The sequence below is a fragment of the Aythya ferina genome (genome assembly GCF_964211825.1).
Source record: "Aythya ferina genome assembly, chromosome: 10".
Lineage (NCBI taxonomy): Eukaryota > Metazoa > Chordata > Aves > Anseriformes > Anatidae > Aythya > Aythya ferina.
In genome coordinates, this window is record NC_140306.1 from 16504677 (window position 1) to 16525614 (window position 20938).

Sequence of the window (20938 nt, forward strand, 5' to 3'; positions counted from 1 at the left end):
CAAAGCAATTTGCAGTTTTAATATATTTTAATGCATTCCCTGAATTGCAAGAAGAGTTATTTAGTGAATGCATAAAATAATTATCTAAAACTTCCTATTTGATCAGTGGCATCAGAATTATTCTTTTGTAGTTAACCCGTGTTTTACAAATGCATTGATTCTGACATCATACTGCATGGAAGTATTCCTAATGATTCACTTGAAATACGTCACTTCTTCCCCTATATATAGATTTGCAATGTGCGTCTGTTCTTACTAGCTGCATAATATTACTGACTTGACACGAAGAGAGCTGCAACTCATTTCTATTGCAACACGAGACATTTTGGAAGATCAGTAGGGTATTTTCTTGTTTTGTTCTATCACAGAACATAAGAATATAACTAGGTCAACTTCTTTAGGTGATTTCAAGTTGTTCTTCCAATGAGAAAATAATTTCTATTGCCAGCAGTAGGATTTTGTTATTTTGTTTCATTAACTCTTCATAAAGAGTTGATGGGAGGGAAAGGGAAATCTTCTGTGGAAGGTTTATTTGCTGAAGTAACCTTTTGGGCATAAGAACTTCGGCATTAGTGATGCCGTGGGTATGTTCCAAGTAAAGAGATGGGAATTTTCATCAGGTAAAGGCAACATGCAAAAAAAAAAAAAACTTTATTTGAATCCAAAATTTTCAAAGCAGCTGCAGAACTCAACTCCTATTAAGAGGCTCTGTAGTCTTTTCTAAACTTTCTGATTTTTTGGCCTTTCTCTGAAAAGTGGTAGAAATAAACGCAGATTAATTCCACCAGATTTCAGGGCACACCATCCCTTTTATTTACTTATTTCCAAAAATAAAAAAAATACAAAATTATATTAAAAACATATTTCTGAGGAATTCTATATTGCATTTAATATAAAATATTAATACTTACTGATCCTTTTTGTTTTTCTAAACAATGCACAAAGGTCAGAGAGATGGGTTAGTATTTCTGGTCCTAGCACAAACTGAAAGAAGGATTTCTCAGCAGTAGTGATTCTGTCATCTTGATTTCTTTCTTCATAATTTGTATTCAAGTGGAAACTCAAGATTCAAGAAATTATAGGAAATAATTTACTCCCCTTTACTGTATTCTTTCCTTTATCATAATTACTTATTCTATTTTATTTTAAATATATATATATGTTTACATTGTTGTTAATGATTGCCCATTTTGTAGGTAGTGAGGGTAGATGAATTCTTAATTTAACTCATTACAAAAATTATTATGCCCCTATTAAAAAGCAAATATAGATAATAAAGTTAAATATTTTGGTTTACATGGAAAACAGTAGCGCATTTTGTGTTTGCCAGTTTGAAGCTCTTTTTTTTGTTTGTTTGTTTTTGTTTGTTTTGCTTTTTTAAAAAAAAAAAAAATTGAAGAATCTTTAATTCTACTGCTTTAAGGTTTTGAACTGTGTTCAAAAAAAATAAACTGTAAAGCAGAACACAGAGCAGACTACGTCTGCTCAAAATTAATGTGTCCCAGCTCTTAAGGACGGCTTTTTCCACTAGCTAGAAATCTGAATCTCTGGTGATGTTTTATGTCTTCCTCTATCTGTATTAAAAAGCATTCTAAAAAAAATAGTGATAAGGCAGATATCAAGTTCAGCTGGTTTCTTTTGTTTGTTTGTTTTGTTGTTGTTGGTTTTTTTCCCCTGCAATTTTTAGATGAAGCAAAAATTTTTGAGCAAATATCATAATGAAAACAAACTTGTTTTTGCCCAGGGTCATAGATTCCTGGGAAGACATAGATCTTTGGAAGATAGTTATCACTTGTTTTTCAAATCATATTATAACCAAGGTGGGAATAGAGTTAAAAATAGACAAGCAGTTGATGCTATATAGTCTACTTCAGCAAACTTTAGTAATCCATCTGAGTACTGAGATCATTATATGTAGCACAACATCTATTCCTTTAATGTAATTCTACACTTTGGAATTTCTCAGTGGCTGTAGCCTATTAGCCTGGGGTGCAATGTCATTTACAACCTATTTGGCCATTTTTGCTCTTTTTAAGAGAATCAAGTCTTTAGTGATCCCCAATTACTGAACATACAAATGTGGGAGAAATGCATCTTAGCCCTTCACTTTTGCTACTATGTATTCACAGTGTAGAGTGAAAAAAATTAATGCATGTATTGAAGCATAATATCTGCTGCTTTACCATGCATGTTAATTTCTTCTCTGTTAGCACAGGAAGTTTGAAGAGCAGGACTTAACTGCTGTGATTTTTGTTAAGAAACTCTAATGATACTTTATATCACTGAAACTCTAATGATACTTTGTGTCAAAAATCCTGTGAAGAAATTTTAACTATTAATTTTCCTTAGTATTATTTTTCTATTGGCCATTATAGCAAACTATAAGAAGAGGATGTCATCCATTTGGAATATAATATTTAAAAAATTCAAACAGTCTGTTCCAAGAGATTAATTTATCACTGTGACTTTTTCACAAGTTATCCCATCAAGAAATTTTGATATCATTTTTTGATATCATTTTTTGAAACTTGACATCATTTACTAGTTATACCAGAGTTTTGTATGCTCTAACTGGTATTTTTACCATTTTAATTTAATATACACTTTCAAATTTATTGTCAGCTTTAAAGAATACAAATAATGATTTAGATATGGTAAAACAAAATGTAGCTGAAATATTAAATCGTAGATTACAGATGCATTTGACATTCTCTTTAGGATAAATCTGAATATAGGATGACCACCTGGCACTCATATTTACAGGAGTAACTTGCTAAATAATATTAGTACGGAAGATGCCATTTTACAGTTTTATTTATTTATATTTATTAACGCTTATTTATGTATATATATTTTTTTTAATTTATGAAAATAATTTATTTAATTTGGGCATACATTAAGGAGGTCATGCTCTATACTACTGTGTGCCAGATTGTAACTGTGGTTTTATTAAATACTAGATATCTGAAAGTTCTCTTCATGTTTATTATTAAAATCCTACTTTTTAGTAGATTCCCTTTATTAGTATCAGCTTAACTTCTGCAATTTGCTCCAAAAAACGTAATGATATTTAGTATTTTATGTTACAACATTGAACTTGACTGAAGTTGCTTGAATGTGTCCAGCTAAGTTGTCTATGCTTCTAATAAACATACGTGTATAATAACAAGGGCTACTGATCATCAATAAGTATCTGTAACATGCTCATTACTTTTGTCTGCCTTTTTTATTTAAATTCCCATTTTCATGTTCTGTCTTGGGTGAAGATTGTTTACTGTCTGTTGTCTGTTGAAATTTTTCATCATATAGGCAAAATGCAGGATGGGAATATGGAGAACAGCCAGAACAAAGGTAATCTTCTTTCCTATTAAGCAGGTTGTGGATTTTATGTTTAGCATATGTAGGTAGATTCTGTTAAAAAATAAAACAAGAGTTTGTGATTTGTGCGTATATGTAAAAATGGCCCTATTCAAACAATGTTGAAAAAAGATCCTACCCAAGAAATTGTAGAATTTTAATTTATAGAATTTTGATGTATCAGATATTTAGGATAGGAAAATAACATTATTTCTAATAAGATGTTTTTAAGAGACGCTGTCATGTCACGAAGCTCATTTGGATTCATTTTTCTTGTGCAAGTTATGTATGCTATGTATCATTAGTGAATTTCCAGCCCTCTTTTTGATATGTTTGGTCACCTGTGGTGTTTAATGACATTGTATAAACATATTTTTAATTGCAGGGAGAAGGTTAAAAAAAAAAATAAAAACAAAAGGAAACTTTAATGCCTCAGGTTATTTAGCAATGTAAAAGTGTGCTATAATGAAAATAAAAGGAAGATTAAGAATATTAGATGTTTCTTCATTAATGTGCAATCTCAGGAAGAAATAGAAATAAATATTTTGCTTCCTCTGAAGAAAAGTTATGTTTCCATGTTTTGTTAAATAAGAGATACCAGATATCATGATTTCTTTAGATTATGCCAAGTAAGTAAATTAAACTATAATTTTCTCTTCTTTTCAGATAATTCTAAACTTTGCAAAGGTGGTAGATCAGAAATAGAATAGATAAACTCAGTTGTTAGTGGTACAGAACCATTAAATAAAATTATACTAAATGAATACATTTTAAAGTTAAACAAAACAGTTAGATTTCCAGGTCAGATAAGCATAATTTTGTAAAAACTGTTCAGGAATGTCAAAGCTGAGCAGATCTGTTTCATCTCATTCTGTTTAATTTACTTTTGTCTCCTTTCTATACAAAACTGACACATACACATATATAAATTGGAATGTCTTGTTTTATTTTTCTTTTCTTTTTAATTTAATAAAACTCTTGCTTTTTGATACTAAAAGTTTCCTTTAGCATTAGCATTCTTTCAGGAATGTATGCTATAGCCTGTAATTTTTTATTTTTTATTTTCAAATGGGATAATTATGATGGTTTTGCTATCTGACCTGATGGTCAAACTACCTGACCACTGAATGCTAAGGAAACCTTTTAAATCTGGTATTACTCTAGAATAGCGGTTCGCAAAGTGTGGTCCACAGGTTACAGAGGTGCCTGTGCAGGCAAGCAGATCTGTTTGTGGAGAGTCCATGGAACCACACTGCTTTTAAAACATTGTCATTAAAAGTAAGATTACAAGAGTGCATTGTAATCTATGAGGCATACCAAAATTTAGTGAATTATAGATAGTCAACTTGCTAAAATGTTTGAGATCTGCTATTCTAGGAAATCCTGCAGTACTGATGTACTGTTACTTGCCAAGTGTTTTGCAACACATTAAGTGATATATATGTGTATAACACAGAATATCATTGGCTATAAACAAACAAACAAAACCAAAAGTAATGGTTTTCCTGGTACTCAACAAATGGTGCGTCACATATTCCCATGTGTGTGAAGTGCTCATGGGTACACTTGTACATTTGTGCCCCTGCGGAACCCCGCTGGGTCCTCATGTGGGCATCTGTCTGCTGTGGGAGCAAAGGGTAATTCTGTGCAGAGTTCCAATCATCAGCCCCAAAAAGGGGTGTTGCTGGGGGTATTCAGTAAGTATCAACACTAAAAGAAGAATGGAGAACAGTTTTGGAGTAACAGTTTTGTTCTGCATTATTAGCCAAGCAGCAGGATGGGGCTGCTGCCATGGAGATGCAGCCACTGAAGAGTGCAGAAGGGGGAGAAGGAGATGACAAAGACAAGAAGAAATCCAACATGCACAAGAAAGAAAAATCTGTCCTTCAGGGAAAGCTGACTAAGCTGGCAGTCCAGATAGGCAAAGCAGGTATGACTGGATAAATGTCTGAATAGCAGTGTGTTAAAGTAACAACAAAGGGTTTCTAAGCAAGGTATTCTTAAAAGAGTAGTACTTTATTACTGCAATATTAGAATTGGATTGTCATAGTACTGTTCTGAGGACAGTAGATGGTACTGAAGATCTTGTATCTTCAAAAGCTCAGTTTTGATCATCAAGAAACAGAAAGCTTTGGCCAACTTGGAATGTAATGAATATTTGAATCAAAATGAAATGTAGCTTACTTGATACTCCCAAGTTCAGTAATTACATGATATTTAATTTCCTCCTTCCATAGAACTTCTAAGTACACAGTTTCAGAATCTCTAATATCATCTCAAAATGTCACTCACAATATTTCCCTCTATGGATTCTGAAGTCGTTCTATTCTCTCTTAATATCCATGTTCATGCCTTCTATCCAAATATGACGTATCTGTTGACTGTATCCAGTACCATCTGGTCCCTACTGTTCAATGTCCCTTCTTCTCCAACATGCAGGTAGAAAGTTAAGATCTTTCATAATGACCTAATGTTCATTAGGTTGTGTTTTTTGTTTTTGTTTTTGTTTTTGTTTTTCTCTAGTAGTACTAAAGAGATCTTGGTCTCTAATTCTACAGATCCCTGGCTGTGGCCATACAACAGAATCCTAACTTCCTCACCTCTGTTGAATCTCCTTTATACTTCTTTACCAATCTCATCTTTACCCCTACTGTTCCTTCTAATTATTTTCACTTGATTACACTTAGCTGATCACAGAACCCCATGATGCCACGTCTGTCTCTTTGCCTGAACAGTGCATTACTAAGAATTTCCGCTTATCAGCTTTTAAATATTCAATTTCATATTTTGCCCACTTTCATATTCCACAAGCTTTTCTGTTTTCTTGATAGGTGTACAACAGTATGCATTGATATAAAAACATTTCATTTTTTATGATTATTAACTTCCTAGACTAAGTATTTTTCTACATTGCTTTCTGCTTATTACTTTCTCTGGTGTTTTGGAATGCATATAGGTGTCATTTTTAAAGTAACAGTACAGGTCTTTCTAACCATACTGTGACAAGTAATATGAATTGAATTAATTATGGCCTCATTTTTTTAACATTATTTTTCATTAGGCAATCTATGGAAATGTCTTTTATTGCCATAAAGATTTACCTGTAAAATATTTTAATGGATTTTCCTTTATCCTCTGGTATTTAGCGGTCTCCCTGAGTTATCTGTTTCTGTTAACCTTAACATCCTTTAGCTTACCTTTTTATTTATTTATTTTTAACTTCAGTCAAGACATGGAATCCTCCTTCTATTGTATGATCTCATTAGACAGAAATCAGTATATTCTGAAATGCAGGCTTGGCTTCTTATTCAAAGCCAAAGAGCACTAATCATAGCAAAGCAAAATAGATGTCCTAATGGCAACCAGTTTTTATTTGTCACTTAAATCCAGGAACATAACTGTGCAGGAGAAATACTATCTTAGCAAAGTCTGTGTCATCAAGAGAGCATACAGATCCCCAGATCTTCTTAGAATTCTGTGAAATATTTATTAGTCTCTCATGTGATATACTTTCAGTTTTGTACTGTTTTGAGACTCTCCTCACAAACATATGCACTGTTTTCATATGTCCCTTTGAAAAGGGAAACCTTGGAAACACTATTATTAGTCATTTTTTCCAGAAGACCAATTACATAACTGTGGACAATTATATATTATTGTTTTTGACTGGATACCTCAGTCTAAAATATTCTACATAACAAAATAAACTAAAAGATACTCCTTTTCTCTAGCCTCTCAAGATAAACTTATTTAAAAAGAAAGACGAGGACATGTTGTTTCAATATTTAGACTAGCAAACTAATGTACTAAACTTGAAAAACTTGGCTTAATCATCAGGACTCGAGACTTACCAGGAAGTTTTAAAGGCAGCACTGAGATGGTGCTTAGAAATGGTGCAGCAGCATCCTGCTGTTCTGAATTGAGTCTCTTTACTCATCGGAATGTATGCCCATTGTAATTGTATTACAATAATGGTTTATGTTGTAAATATATTATAGTAATGTTTTCCTTTACATTGTATGATTTACTATTATTGGTAGTAGTGATAATGTAAAATCACATGTAGAGTAAGAAAATATTTCCATATGAAACTCAAATACAAATTTCTAATTGCATGTTTTTGATTATATGGGGTTTGCTTCTTCATAGTAATTGATTATTTTTATTTTCAGGTTTGGTGATGTCTGCCATCACTGTAATCATTTTGGTACTCTATTTTGCCATCGACACCTTTGTGGTCAAAAAGAAACAGTGGCTGCCTGAGTGCACTCCTGTCTACGTTCAGTATTTTGTTAAATTCTTCATTATTGGTGTTACTGTACTTGTGGTTGCAGTTCCTGAGGGACTTCCACTTGCTGTCACTATTTCTCTGGCTTATTCAGTAAAGGTAAGAGACATTAAAAATGGGGGAAATAATACTTTTCTGTTGAGTTTGCTAGTACATTGTTCTTCAGCTTTTATCAGCTTTGATTAAAGTCGATCTGTAAATTAATGCCATTAAAATGTTAATGAGAGTGACATTTCTTTACAGTACTACTTTGTTTTATTTTGAAAGTGTTTATGACAAAAATGAAAATATGTATACAAGCCAATATGCATCTTTAAAACTACACAATGCAGGAATTTCAAACAGTAGAAATATCCGCTTAGTTTACATAGCTACCAGGTATTTATTGAGCTGGGTTTACTTTGAGAATACTCCAGTCTTTTAATATAAAATAACTTTGTCTTCAAACTGGCTTTTACAATAGTAAAAAGTTTTAACAAGGATTTTAAGTTCTCACTATTATTATTATTTTATTTCAAATAAAGTAAGGTTTTTTCTTAAATGTGGTTGTGGATGTTTGTAGTTAATGTAAATGATTTGGTTAGGAAATTAAAGAGGATTAAAATACCGGACTTACAGATTACTCCAGTATAAGAGTTTTCTCAGATTGCTTTAGCAATTTATTCAGACTGGCCTTATTCTAGGAATTCTAGGAATCTCCAATGAAAATTCTGTAGTTTATTTCCATTTAGCATGTAAAAAAATAACATAAACATCACAAAGAAATAGCTTGATTTATTTTTTAGGCAAATATCATTAACAAAAATACTCAAGAATGTGATTTTTCTAGAAGAGAATGTAGCTGCTTTAAAAATATTTCCCCTTCTCCTTATGCCCTTCACCCAGTAAATACAACACATCCATGTGTATCTATATTTGCAGTATCAAATTGTAATATGCATTTGCTTTCAACTGGTGATACAGTGCCCTGAAAGTGTAAGACACTGTTCTGAAAGTAAGGGTCAGGTGATTGGGCACAGAATTCTTTAATAATGAAAACATATAAACAAGGATAACATCTGCTTCCAGGAAGACTGTATGTCTTGTGACAAATATGCACTGTGGAATGGTGGTGGGGTTGTTGTTGCTGTGGTTTGGCTTGGTTGGTTTGGTTGGTTTTCAAGATGTGTAGTTGCTCTATGTACTACACAATAACGTACTGGCATTGGACATGGTATTGAAAAGAAGGATGAAATATTTGACTAGACACTCAAGGTTAAAATAAGAATGTGTCTGGAGGATAATATCTCACAAAGAATTCATATTCTGTGCAGTTACAGCAGTTACAAATTTTGTTCTAATAGGTAACTTAATTTACACTACTAATTACTCTTGATGTTTAGTTTTAATTCTAATTACACTAATTCTTTATGTTTAGGAGTTCAGCTGAAAGAAAAAATCAAAAGGAAATATAAAAAAATGCATAATTTTATAATATTTACTATAATGATTCTGTTTAAAAAAATCCTGTTATCTTCAGTTACTTTAGCTAATTTATTCTGTTCTACCTATATCTTAGTTCCATCTTTTTTCACATATATATATTTTATTTTATTCTATGTCTTTTTATCATAAGCAAAATTATTTCAAGATAATCATTGGTTGTCTGTAACTAGGACTTTTATTACTGGACCAATTAAAGTTCTGGCTGAGCATTACATGCTAATGAACAAGACTGAATATATGTTTTTATCCTTTGCATAACTGATTAAGATTTGTCAAAGCAAATATTGAATGTATTTTATTTTGCTTTCTTTCAGAAAATGATGAAGGACAACAATCTGGTCCGCCACTTAGATGCTTGTGAAACTATGGGTAATGCTACGGCCATCTGCTCCGACAAAACAGGGACACTAACAACCAACCGGATGACAGTTGTCCAAGCCTATGTCGGTGATGTCCACTACAAAGAGATCCCTGACCCAGATTCTGTACCCGCCAAAACCCTTGAATTGCTGGTAAATGCTATCGCTATCAACAGTGCTTATACTACAAAAATTCTGGTAAGCTGGGCTTTCTGTCACTAAAATGAAACATGGCAGGAGTTATATTTTTTTAAGCGTTGTTAATTTCTTAACGTCCTGTTGATCATCAATTGTTAAATACTGTTGAGGTCCTCAAAATGAGAGCAGGTTGTAAAAATTATTTGTCTTATGTGTGGGTGGTTGTTTTTTTTGTGTGTGTATGTGTTTTTGTGGTTGTTTTGTTTTGTTTTTCAGATTAGGATTATACTTGTACATACAAGACCATGCTATATTTTAAAAACTCCTGCTGTTTTTAGGTTGGGTTGGTCTAATCTGTATACAGGTAACTTTACAAAACTAGTTTTCATTGAGACTTCATGTGTGTAAAATTATTTTTGTCTAAGAATCTTCAACTAATTCTTTGATAAGACAAACGGGATTGGTTAAATCAGTTAAGTTAATGCAATTAACTGAAGTTAATGCAGTTAGTAATGCTAACTGGATGTTAGTAACAATCAACATTTGGAAGAAGAATTTTTAGAGAAAACTTAAGCAAACGTGTGAAGTTTGTTTGTGGCAAAGGTGCTTTGAAATGAATGCTCCTGAGGACAAACTGTTTAACTAGGGCTAGTATCTGAAGTGAGACTACAACTTCAGCACCCTTCAGTCATCTGTGCCATGATGTGCCTCCTCTTCAGTTCTCACTGAAAGCTCTCTGGAAAGGGAAATGTGAGGAGAACCAGGCCTAAGATAGCTTGACCTACTTCTTACACTGACAGTGGACACGATGGCTCCAACAGCTCAGACAGATAATGTTTGTTGACATCTTGCAACTGAATTCATCCAGCAATGTGAGAGCACCTCTTTTCTTGCACTGCAAGGAGAAGTAGTTGTAGTCAAATGAGGTTTGAGCTACTGCTTTTGACTTCAAATTCAGATACCCAGGAGCTACACATGTTCCAGCTGTGAGGATCCAACTAACAGTGCCTGTTCCCAGCTGAATCCTCAATCTCATTCTTCTTTTTCTTATGGTCTCTCCAGGTTAGCAGGGTTGATGAAATGAAAGATGGGCCTTCCTATTTTGGGAGGTTCTGTGTAAATGCTGGGTGGATATTTTATGGCAGTGGCTTTTTGAAATCTAATTTCCATATTTAAAAATTTGTAAGAATATTTTTCTGCCGCAGAGTAAATGCATGTTTTCATAATTTGATTGTTGGAGAGAGGAATATACCCATATATTTTAACATAATTATAGCCCCAGTACCTCTGGGTACTTCCCTCTGTAGGAAGCGAAATGGGACCAAACTCAGCCTCAGTACACAGACTGGAGTTAAGACAAGGTAATACCGACAGATAGTAGTGAAGGAGAATAGGCAGATGTGTGCATTTGTGTTTGTATAATTGCTGCAGTGGTAATGCTAGTCACCAGCATCAGTCCTAGCTGTCACTGTGGAGTTCAGTGTTGGGAGTGCATTGGTAAAATGTTACCAACATTGGCAGAATTTTACTCATTGCTGAGAGATGATGTGACACAGAACAGGCAGGTTGGCTGGTAGTAAGTCAGGTACAACTGGGAGAGTAAGACTCAGCATCATCTGCATTTCAGTTGTTTTGTGTTTTGCTGCTGCTTGTTTTGCATTCTTGAGATCAAACACAGTAATGAGGTGTTTTTGTTCAACTTCCTTACAAGTTCAGGCTCTCTGAATCTCAGAAGAAGTTCAAGTTTCTGAGCAAGATGTGGTAACGTATTCGACCACTTTCCAAAGGGATGCATCTGTGCCATATGTTTAATGTCCTCTCTTTCTCTTGTGGTAGTAGTTTCATTTGACAGAAAATTTTCTTGTCAATAGTAGTTTTAAAATTTCATTGTGGTCTCAACATAGTGGTGTTGTTTTTTACTTTCCCCATAGCTAAGACTCAATGCTTATCACTAAAGTTAATGGTATGTGCCTATTAAAAGGAGTCAGTGTTTCACCACTTCAGTTCTTTTACAGCTTTGCACAGAGATCAACCCTCTGAAAAATTGAAAAATGGGTGAAATTCTCTGGAAATCACCATTGTTTGGTTGCATATCAGATGACTACTTGAACTCATCTGTATAAAATTATTGGGGATTTTTTAGCTCTTATAACAGCATCATAAGGTCAAGCCTTGCAGTATAGACCCCATGAGAATACTCCAATATCAGAGGAGTTATTGTTATAGCAAGCTTAAGCTAAAGTTTAAGATAAACTGTGTTTCTCCAAAGCCCTTATTCATTAAAAATCATAATTATAGTAAAAAATACATAAGGGATATTTTTTTCCAGGATGAAGTGTGCTGAATTATTTTTCTAACTGCTAATACTGAATGCATGCTTATGCACTCATTCTTAGGGCATGTTAAATCAAATTGTGAATATCAGCTCAAACCCAAAGGGCATATGAGTGCTATGTCACAAAGACTGAATTTTACATATTCTATTATTAGTTATATAGTTACGTGTACACTGTAAATTGCACATTGCATGAACTTCTGTTCAGAGTAATCACATATGGGGCCGTAAAATTAGTCAAGATACTGTGCTGAATGAGAAATGTTCCCTCTTGCATTATTGTTTGATTAAGGGGCAATTGAACCGTTGATAAAAATATAAAAAGAAAATAATATCACTGCTTGTAATAAAAGATGTGAATTTCCCTGAGAGATCAAACACAAATTATTCTAACTAAACAATAGCATCATTATATATAGTTCTTTTTAACACTTTCCAAGGATTAAGTTATTGTGTGAGCTGCTTTTGCATTCTGTTAGCCTCAGAGCAACTTTAGTGCTGTGTTTATGCTGTTTATGTGAAGCTGCTCTCCAGAAAGTCTTTTTTTCACCCAGTATTAATGTTTTATATAGCTTCCCCACCCCCTCCCCATGGAAGTAAAAACAGCACTTCATACATTTTTGCACATGAGCTGTGATAAGGCTTGTAAAGCATGTTTTACTCTGAAAACAAAATTTGCATTTTGGGAATGCTTAGATTGCACTTGGAGCAGAGGTACATTGATCTCAAATATCATGGAGCAGTAATGAAATAGAGTCCATATACTAAAACCAGTGATTTGACTCTTGTTTCGAGCTCTTGCTTGCATAAATTCCATTTTAATTATAAGAGTATTTATCCTTTTAATTTCCTGAAAGCTGTCAGAGGGCAAAGATGACATGCTCTCTAGATGGGTATAGTATGTTCTTATTAAAAGAGATCACAATTAGCATTAAATAGAGTGATTTTCAGTACCAGTGGAAAGACTCAGCTGAACCAGTTACTGTGATCTAACACAGGCATTTCATTAGGTACTTAAGAAGTGCCTAGGGAGCAAAAAAACTACTTGTGCTTAGGTGGATATCTGGATAAGTATTAGGAAGGCTGTTTTCAGTTCTGAAGATCTGAAGTATCATTTACTGCATTTGCATAGTATTTAGCACAATGTATTGATATCCTTTAGCTGGGACTCTTTAAGGAAAAAGAAGTATACGTCACTGAAAAGTGCAAAACATTCACTGTTTTCCACACCTTCTGCCAACTTATGAAATTAAGTAAACATATGATAGTTTACACATGGATGTTAGTCAAGTAATGAATGTGATCTGGTACAACCTATTGGACAAAAAGGTATCTATTGATTAGAACAAAAGGGGTGAATAAAGAAAAGAAAAAAAATAAAAGAAAAAGAAAAAAAGACAAATTTATTGCAGTCAGAACAGAGAAAATGGTATGTTTCCTGTTTATGGTATACCACAAACCCACCTGCTTGTTACATTAACATCTCTCTAAGGAGATAGTGAAGATACCCAGGTTGTTGCCTGCACCCAAGCTCCAGTTACATTCCTACCCTAGCTCCAGATGAGGCTCTTCACTGTGCACTCAGACAGACCTCTACTCACAGGACTGTGACGATGAGTTTGAGGGCCCCAAATACTCCCAGCAGGGAGCAACAGGAGTTCCCCACAAGCTGCTCTGAGAAGGGGACTTGGCTGGGGGAGAGAGCGACGCTGAGGGAGTGGGCTAGCTGTAGGGGTATGTGCAACATACCTGTGGGATGGAGCTGCATTTAAGCATTAAACTCAGCCATTAAGATTTAGTGGGAAAAAAAGGAAGGTGTTAATTCATCTTATTGCTTTCTGTAATTACTTTTTCATGCATATATAATGAAAGATCGTATTAAAAAAGTGTAACTAAATTTCTAATGTCATTATACTGAAAGCAGTTCAAGAAGTTTTGGCACAAAATTTTTTAGTTAAAGATAAATAGTTCTTTTAACTGATTGTCTGATGCAGAAATAGTGGAATGAATGCACTATACCTTCTTGGAGAAGAGGGGTGGAGGGAGGCTGGCAGAACAAGTAGGTAACCCATAATGTGAGAACCATAAAAAGAAATGGCATTCTACAGAAGTGAAATGGTAAAAGTAACTGAAAATAAGGTTTTTAAAGTGCACAAATAAAGTAAGATTTTAAAAGCACAATAGTACCTTGCAGGAATAAATGAAAATATATCATGTGTATTGAGAACATGGATGTAGTAGCCAGAGGAATGGTTCGTTTTATTCGTGAGGAATATATTTGCATCCAAAAGTAGTACAGCTATCCAGGTTGTTGGGAGACATTAGTTTCCCCTCAGAAATAGTCTTAAAAGGGGTATATAAAGTACAAAATTTACTTCTCTTTTATAGAATTGTTTTTTAAAACCATCAAATTTAAAGTCTTTGGATTTCATTTATCAAATACTTCATCTTGTCTCTCTCTCTCTTTTTTTTTTTTTTTTTTAATTAGTGGAAAAATGTTCTCAGGAATAATTTATATACATGTACTATTTTGCCAACAGAAATTCACAGTCATTTTCTTTTACCTTTCATAATTCCGTCACTTTCAATATAGTAAGACCTTCCCAGAAGATTTAAAGTTGTGTTCAGGAATGTGGATAATTTGGAAGTTTGAATTAATAAAAAAACTTCATAAGTGGTAGGTTAATTTATGGATTTTTCCATACATTTCTCCAGATTAATTTAGAAAGTTATCCGTGAGTGAAAAGAGGATGGAAATATCTTTTCAATTTGATTGCAGCTCTCTAATTCTTGTCTCACAGAACACAGACCTTTAATCTCTGCATATACATACTTTTGTGTATTTATATGAACTCTTGTTTTCAAAATAGAATAGAGGACCCTAACAATTAAAAATTGTGTTTCATTTCTTACACCAGACTCAAAACCCCCAATCAGATTATGCTATACCTATCAGCAGAAAATCCTTGGAATTTATATTTCCTGAGGCTACAGCAAAAGATATATATAAAAATATATAAATATTTTATTGCAGCTGTTTGCCAAGGGCAATCACGCTAAATGAAACTGCTGTTGGATGTCACTAGAATTCTCTTTATTCAGAGGAGAACCATGAGAAAATAGTTTTTATCATTCAAACAACTTTTTAAATTATTTGGTAGTTGAAATTGGAAAGATACATTTACTTACGGTCTTCCTAAAACCTCTTCATAAGTCCTTGTTTCTTGTGTTAAAATACAAATGAAATTACCATTTGGTTTTAATTGACATGGAGGTTCAGGTTGGGTCTTGTTTTAAGCAAGGAAGTTAAAATGCCAATAGTGTTCCAAATTAAAATACTTTAAAAATAAAAATAACAACAACAAAGAGAGTGTGAGAGAGAGAGAGAAAAGAAATGGGGACAGAAGTGGTTAGGGGAAAAAAGAAAAAGGTTGAGTAAATGGCCTGGCCTAAATTCTATTTTCTTCCCTCTTTAGATACCTACCATTACTGTTAAGCAGCAAACAAAACTGGCATTTGTAGCTGCTGACTTGAATAAGTCTGAGCAAAAGATCAGTAATTCATCTGTTCTCAGTCAGGGCTGGGCTACCTGTATGAAAGCAGCTCAGCTCTGGGGAAGGAGTGGCAGTGGGAGAAGGAACAAGAACTCCAGAATGTCACAATGAGGGCACACTGCGGGTGGGGAAGGTAAAACTGATGATAAGGAAGAGAGTTGGTTAGGCCATGCAAAGAGCACGGCAGCAGTGGCACTTGCACGTATCACACACAAACAGCAGTTCCTTCCGCGGCTGTACAGCCGTCCCTGTTTTACTGCATCATTTTTTCCACATATGATTGTAAGGTTTGTCCACAGGGAGGTTTACATGTGTATTTTTGGAATGGAGATATTTGAGTTAATTTTGGTGTCTATCTGAGCTGAGGCCATCCTTCATAATGGTTTTCTGGTCTCAGGTTTGTTTCCTTTGGCAATGCTCAAAAATAAATTCCACATTTAGATAATGTGTCAAGATTCCAGTATCTTGGTTTAAGATTGAGCGAGGGGGCAGAGGCAGTGCCGCCATTTTGGGCAGCCATTTTGCATCAGGATAGAGCTGTGGAAGGTTTTTGGCAGCCTTTTTGTTCTATATCTGTGGAAGGTTTTATCCTTACCTAAAGAGAAATTAGTAAACTGTGAGAAACGTTTGGAATGCATTTTTGCAACATAGCCCATATCATGGCACTGCACTGCTCTGGTGCTACTGTCATCTGGCTCTGCAGCAGGCAAGAAAGAGGAATAGGCATGAATCCTTTTCCTGCACTGTTCCTGTGGAATACATTGGGAATGACAAAATCCTCATTTATGCTTAAAAGCTATCCAGAAAATGCATAGAAAAATAGGCTGAGGGGAGAATCCTTAGCTGGCAAATTGAACTGCTGTGGGACTTCAAAGCTTGTAGCTATTCACTGTCTCAGAAAGAACAAGTAGGTTTGTATGAACTCCTGGGGCCCTGCTCCAGGTTTTACCCTTTGCGTTCTGCGGTCTTAGGTGTACAAAAACTTGCTAAACTTGTGATATAAGAAGCATGTAGATAAATCTGCTTTGCAGAAAATCTGGGCAAAATGACTTTTTTTTAGCATGTTTCAGGGTGGCAGAATCCATCTCAGTAGGGCTGGATTTAGGTCAGTAATTCCTAAGTAGTCAGTAAGCAATGTGACTGTGGTGCAGTAAAACATTCATTGGCTTCTTTCAGCATGTTGTCCTAGTAACAGAAATTTGTGGAAATTGTTAATTCTTATGCTTCTGAGTGCACAGGTGATGGCATTAAAATATTCTCTTGAGCATTTCTGACTCTCTAGCTAAATGGTGCGTTTGATCCATTTAAAATTAAAAGGTTAATGCTAATTTGACGAATGACATGGAAAATAGAAGTAGTGTTCCCCAATTCACTTCTGAGATAGCTTTCTGGGGGGCTTTTTCTCTACATACTGCAGACCAGTTGCTTAGACTATGAAAACGTTTTTCTAGCTCTACCCAAACTTTCCCATTCCGTCTATTTTGCAAATGAAGTGCACTGTGAATTCTTTTCTAAAATTGATTTGATTTGATTAAAATTTGATTGCATTGATTTCTACAGTGATTTTGAAGCTTTATTTCTTCATAGGTGCAATTTTTATCTTATAGGTAAATTTATTTATTTATTTCAGATTTTTTTTTTTTTTCAAACTGTTAAATGGCTATAATAATCATAGAATCATAGAATGGCTTGGTTAAAGACCATCCAGTTCCAACCACCCTGCCACGGGGAGTGATGCCATCCATCAGACCAGGTTGTCCAGGGCCCAGTCCAACCTGGACTTGAACACCTCCAGGGATAGGGCATCCACAGCTTCTCAGTTCAGTGCCTCACCACCCTCTGAGTGAAGAATTTCCTCCTAACCTCTAATCTAAATCTGTTTTCTTTTAGTTTAAGACCATTCCCCTTTGTCCTATCATTATCTACTCGAGTAAAGAGTCCATCCTTTTTATAAGACCCCTTTAAGTATTAAGCAGATGTATTATAGATGGGACCAGACAATGCAGGCAAAGTATCTTTTTCTATATAAGCAAGACAACCATCACACACACACACACACAATCCCCAACCACATTGTCTTTAAAACTTTTTCTTAAAGTGATTGATAAGCATTTTCTCAGAATAATTTAGGCAGAAAAAAATAATTTATAGCGTGCATATTTACTGTGTAAATAATAATTATTAAAGATAATAATCATGCACTTAATTGTCTCTGCTTCTAGGAATGGCAATTAGCAAAGAGTAGTGATATTCACACATCACTGGCTATTGAAGTTTTATATAATAAGAGGTACAAATATAACTTTTCTCACTAAATTAGCTACTGAGTTAATAACTGAAATAACTGTGTTTAGAAAAGAGTACTGGACTGTGTAAAGCATAGGACATGTTGTTATATCCATCATGCGCTTTCTGCTGTCAGGATGCAAGCGCTTTGTCTTGCTAGCTGAAAGCATTTTATAATAAAGCCTCATTTCTGGGGAGTTGTGTATAAGGGGTTAGAATGGCATCAGCTGCCTGGAAAGCTCCTTGGCACTTGTCTGTGGGATGGATTTACCTAAGCAAAGAAGGATTAGGAAGCAGAGATCAGAGCAGGGTCATCCTGTGAATCTGCTGTTGACATTGTTAAACTCTCTGGAAGGATGCTTATTTTCATTTGTGGCCAGGTTGTCAGAGGCAAGACAGGTTTCCCCACAGTATGGTCAGCCTTTTCCTTTGTTCCATATCTCTTTTTCTGCCAAAGAAAGGTGTGACTGTCCTCCCTAATAACACGTGAAGAGAAGATGGATGAATAAAACAATCCTACACTCTACTGTGTAGTATGACGTAATAACTAAAAGACAAATTATTTTCTTTTATTTTCTTTCTTCATGCTAGAGAAAACAGATACATAAAACCTTACTCATACTGGCCTTTGCCTTCACAATTTGGTAACTGCAGATTCCGTTTATTCCTGTTAGAATAATTAATCACAGCAAGATTATAAGCAGGACTGACAGTCACTTGGAAGCTTTTTGTTACCAGAATGTTAGCATTTTTTTTCTGCTTGCTTGCATGAAAATGAGTAAATTAGGTGTTTTTTTTTTTTTTTTTTTTTTTTTTTTTTTTTTTTTTTTATAACTTGTTGTGATACAATGTTTTTCCTGTTTTCTTGCATAGGATTTTCTTTTACGTTATTCATGTTACTTTCATGATCTTATTTTCCACTCCCTGAACCAGTGCAGGATGATTCACTTATAGGGATAAATGCCAGTTATTTCCAAACATACCTGTAGATGCAAGCAGGCTTTAGAAGTCACCTTCCCTGCATGGTATTCCATGGTGTTTTCATCTAAATACTACTCATAGTTGTCTGATAAATTTTAGACCCCAGTTTTTTATTTTTATTTTTATGTAATAAGATGTATTGGCACAGTGAATGATTTTAATGCATACTTCTTTTCATTCCTATGATACCTTATGGAAACAGTTGTCACACTTTGGAGCTGATTCATATGCTGGTTAGAATTCAGTGTTAACACTTTGTATGGGATATTATCAGGGAGCATGTTTTCTTGATGGGAGCTTTTGTTTTTACATAAGTGGGTATAAAACACTTGAGGCATATCTTGATTCTGTGAAATAGCTTACTTTAATATTCTGTAATCTGTTTTAATTTAGATGTTCTTTATGCTCTTTATCAAGAATAGAAAGCCAATAATTTCACATGATAATTTAATGCCAGTTCTATATAAATGGTATTGGTTTCATAACCAAGCAAAAATACTCAGACTTATTAAAAAAAAAAAAAAAAACAAAAAACAAAAACAGAACACAGAGGATGAATCACCTCATAATGTCGTTTAATGAAATATGGCATTAATTCTCTTTGGTGTATATGTAATATAATTATATAATATATACTATGCAGTTTGTAGTAAGTTTTATTTTTATTCTCATAAAACTCCAAAGGGGTGTATTTTCCTTTGGAAAAACAAACAATCAAACAAAAAACTGAAGCAGTGACTGAAGAACAACAGATGAGAAATACAGTATGTGATAAAATAACTTGCTAGTTTCAGAGCAATGGATGTGCAGGAGTTACTTTGTACACATGAAAAAGACTTTAAATTGACTTGGCATTGCTCTTCTGGAATTAAATTGTGCTTACATTTTTTTTTCTATTTCTGTTCACGTCAGCAAAACATTATTCTTCTTTTTACTCGAGTCACAGTGAGTCCTAGAAAGCTGGTATTAAATACTCAGTAAATAAAAAACTATGCTTCAAATTCTCGTTCCTGCTTTCTTTCACAGATAGCCCCCATTCCTGATTTTTCTTTCAACTTCCAGTTTTCTCTTCTTGAGTGTGAAGGTCTTGGCCCTCCTGCATTCCAGTCAGTCATATTTTTATATTAGTTACAAGTGAGTGTGGGAAGGTGTCCAAAAATGATGGCCTTTCTGCTAGTTAGAAGTGCCAAATAAACCTGAAAAATCTCAAGAATGGACGGGATTCTGAAGAATTGTAGCCACACATTGTGAGCAAACTGCGTGGGGCACTGACTCTCAAAGGCCTGTGACATTGGTGGACAGAAGGCATTTGTTACATACAGTCATTTTCCCAGCCAGAGTCTGGCAGAAGAAACTCTGAAGGTTTTCAAAGGAAAGGTTGCCAGGGGTATGTTAATGTAGTCAGAACTATATTGTTCCCTAGCATCACCGAAGGAATGACAGAACTCTCTTGGCAGACATCTTGCATGGAAAAAATAAGCTTCTAAAAGGAAGTTTGTAAAAATTCAAGATGTTTTTAGTATTTACTACTGCTAACCTGTCTCATGTGTAAGTGCAAATGTGCACAGCAAAAGAATGCACTGCTGGCAAGTCTTTATGGACACATCAGGACATTAATTCTATCTGAAATCGCAAATGAGTGTTGGGTAGTAGATGTAGCTTGGTGTTCATAATACTGGATGAAAGTATTGAGTGTGTTAAAGTGTTCCATTCATTGTTATTTTTCTGTGGTTTCTACTTTTTATTGAAGTGAGCAGAGAATTAAGTTACTTTACGCTTCCCTTCACTACAAAGGGGAAGGACTGACAGTGTTCAATGCTGGTTTGCTAGAGGTTGTATATCCACTTCTGTTTCTACAAGGTGAGAAAAAAGCTTTTGTTAGACAGTTTTCTTATAAAGAAAGACAAGATGTTTGACCTCTCCATCATTTCCTTACTGTTTTGTTTTTTTTTTTTGAATGAATTATCAGATGAAAATTGGCTGCAGTCTCACAGTCTGCTATTCCAGCAAAAGCATCATTCCTGGTGTCCTGAAGAGGAGAGAGACTGAATTTATAAAGTATATGAAACATTACTACATCAATCATGGAAAAAAAAAATACACCACACACACACAAAAAGCAAAACAAACAAAAAAAAACAAACCAGACACTACT

The 20938-nt window shown here is 34.4% G+C and overlaps 1 protein-coding gene across 14 annotated transcripts in view; it reads left to right on the forward strand.

Annotated features, from left to right (window-relative positions):
• Nucleotides 1–20938, forward strand: part of ATP2B2 (ATPase plasma membrane Ca2+ transporting 2) — a 419442-nt gene that overhangs the window by 333164 nt on the left and 65340 nt on the right. For 12 of the 14 annotated variants that reach the window (XM_084531458.1, XM_084531464.1, XM_084531465.1 and 9 more), the window contains 4 exons: nt 3310–3351; nt 5123–5287; nt 7530–7744; nt 9445–9687. In XM_084531458.1, coding sequence (XP_084387584.1) covers nt 3310–3351; nt 5123–5287; nt 7530–7744; nt 9445–9687 — 665 coding nt within the window. The remainder of the gene's footprint in view (nt 1–3309; nt 3352–5122; nt 5288–7529; nt 7745–9444; nt 9688–20938) is intronic. The other 2 variants (XM_084531463.1, XM_084531461.1) reach the window with 1 other exon arrangement.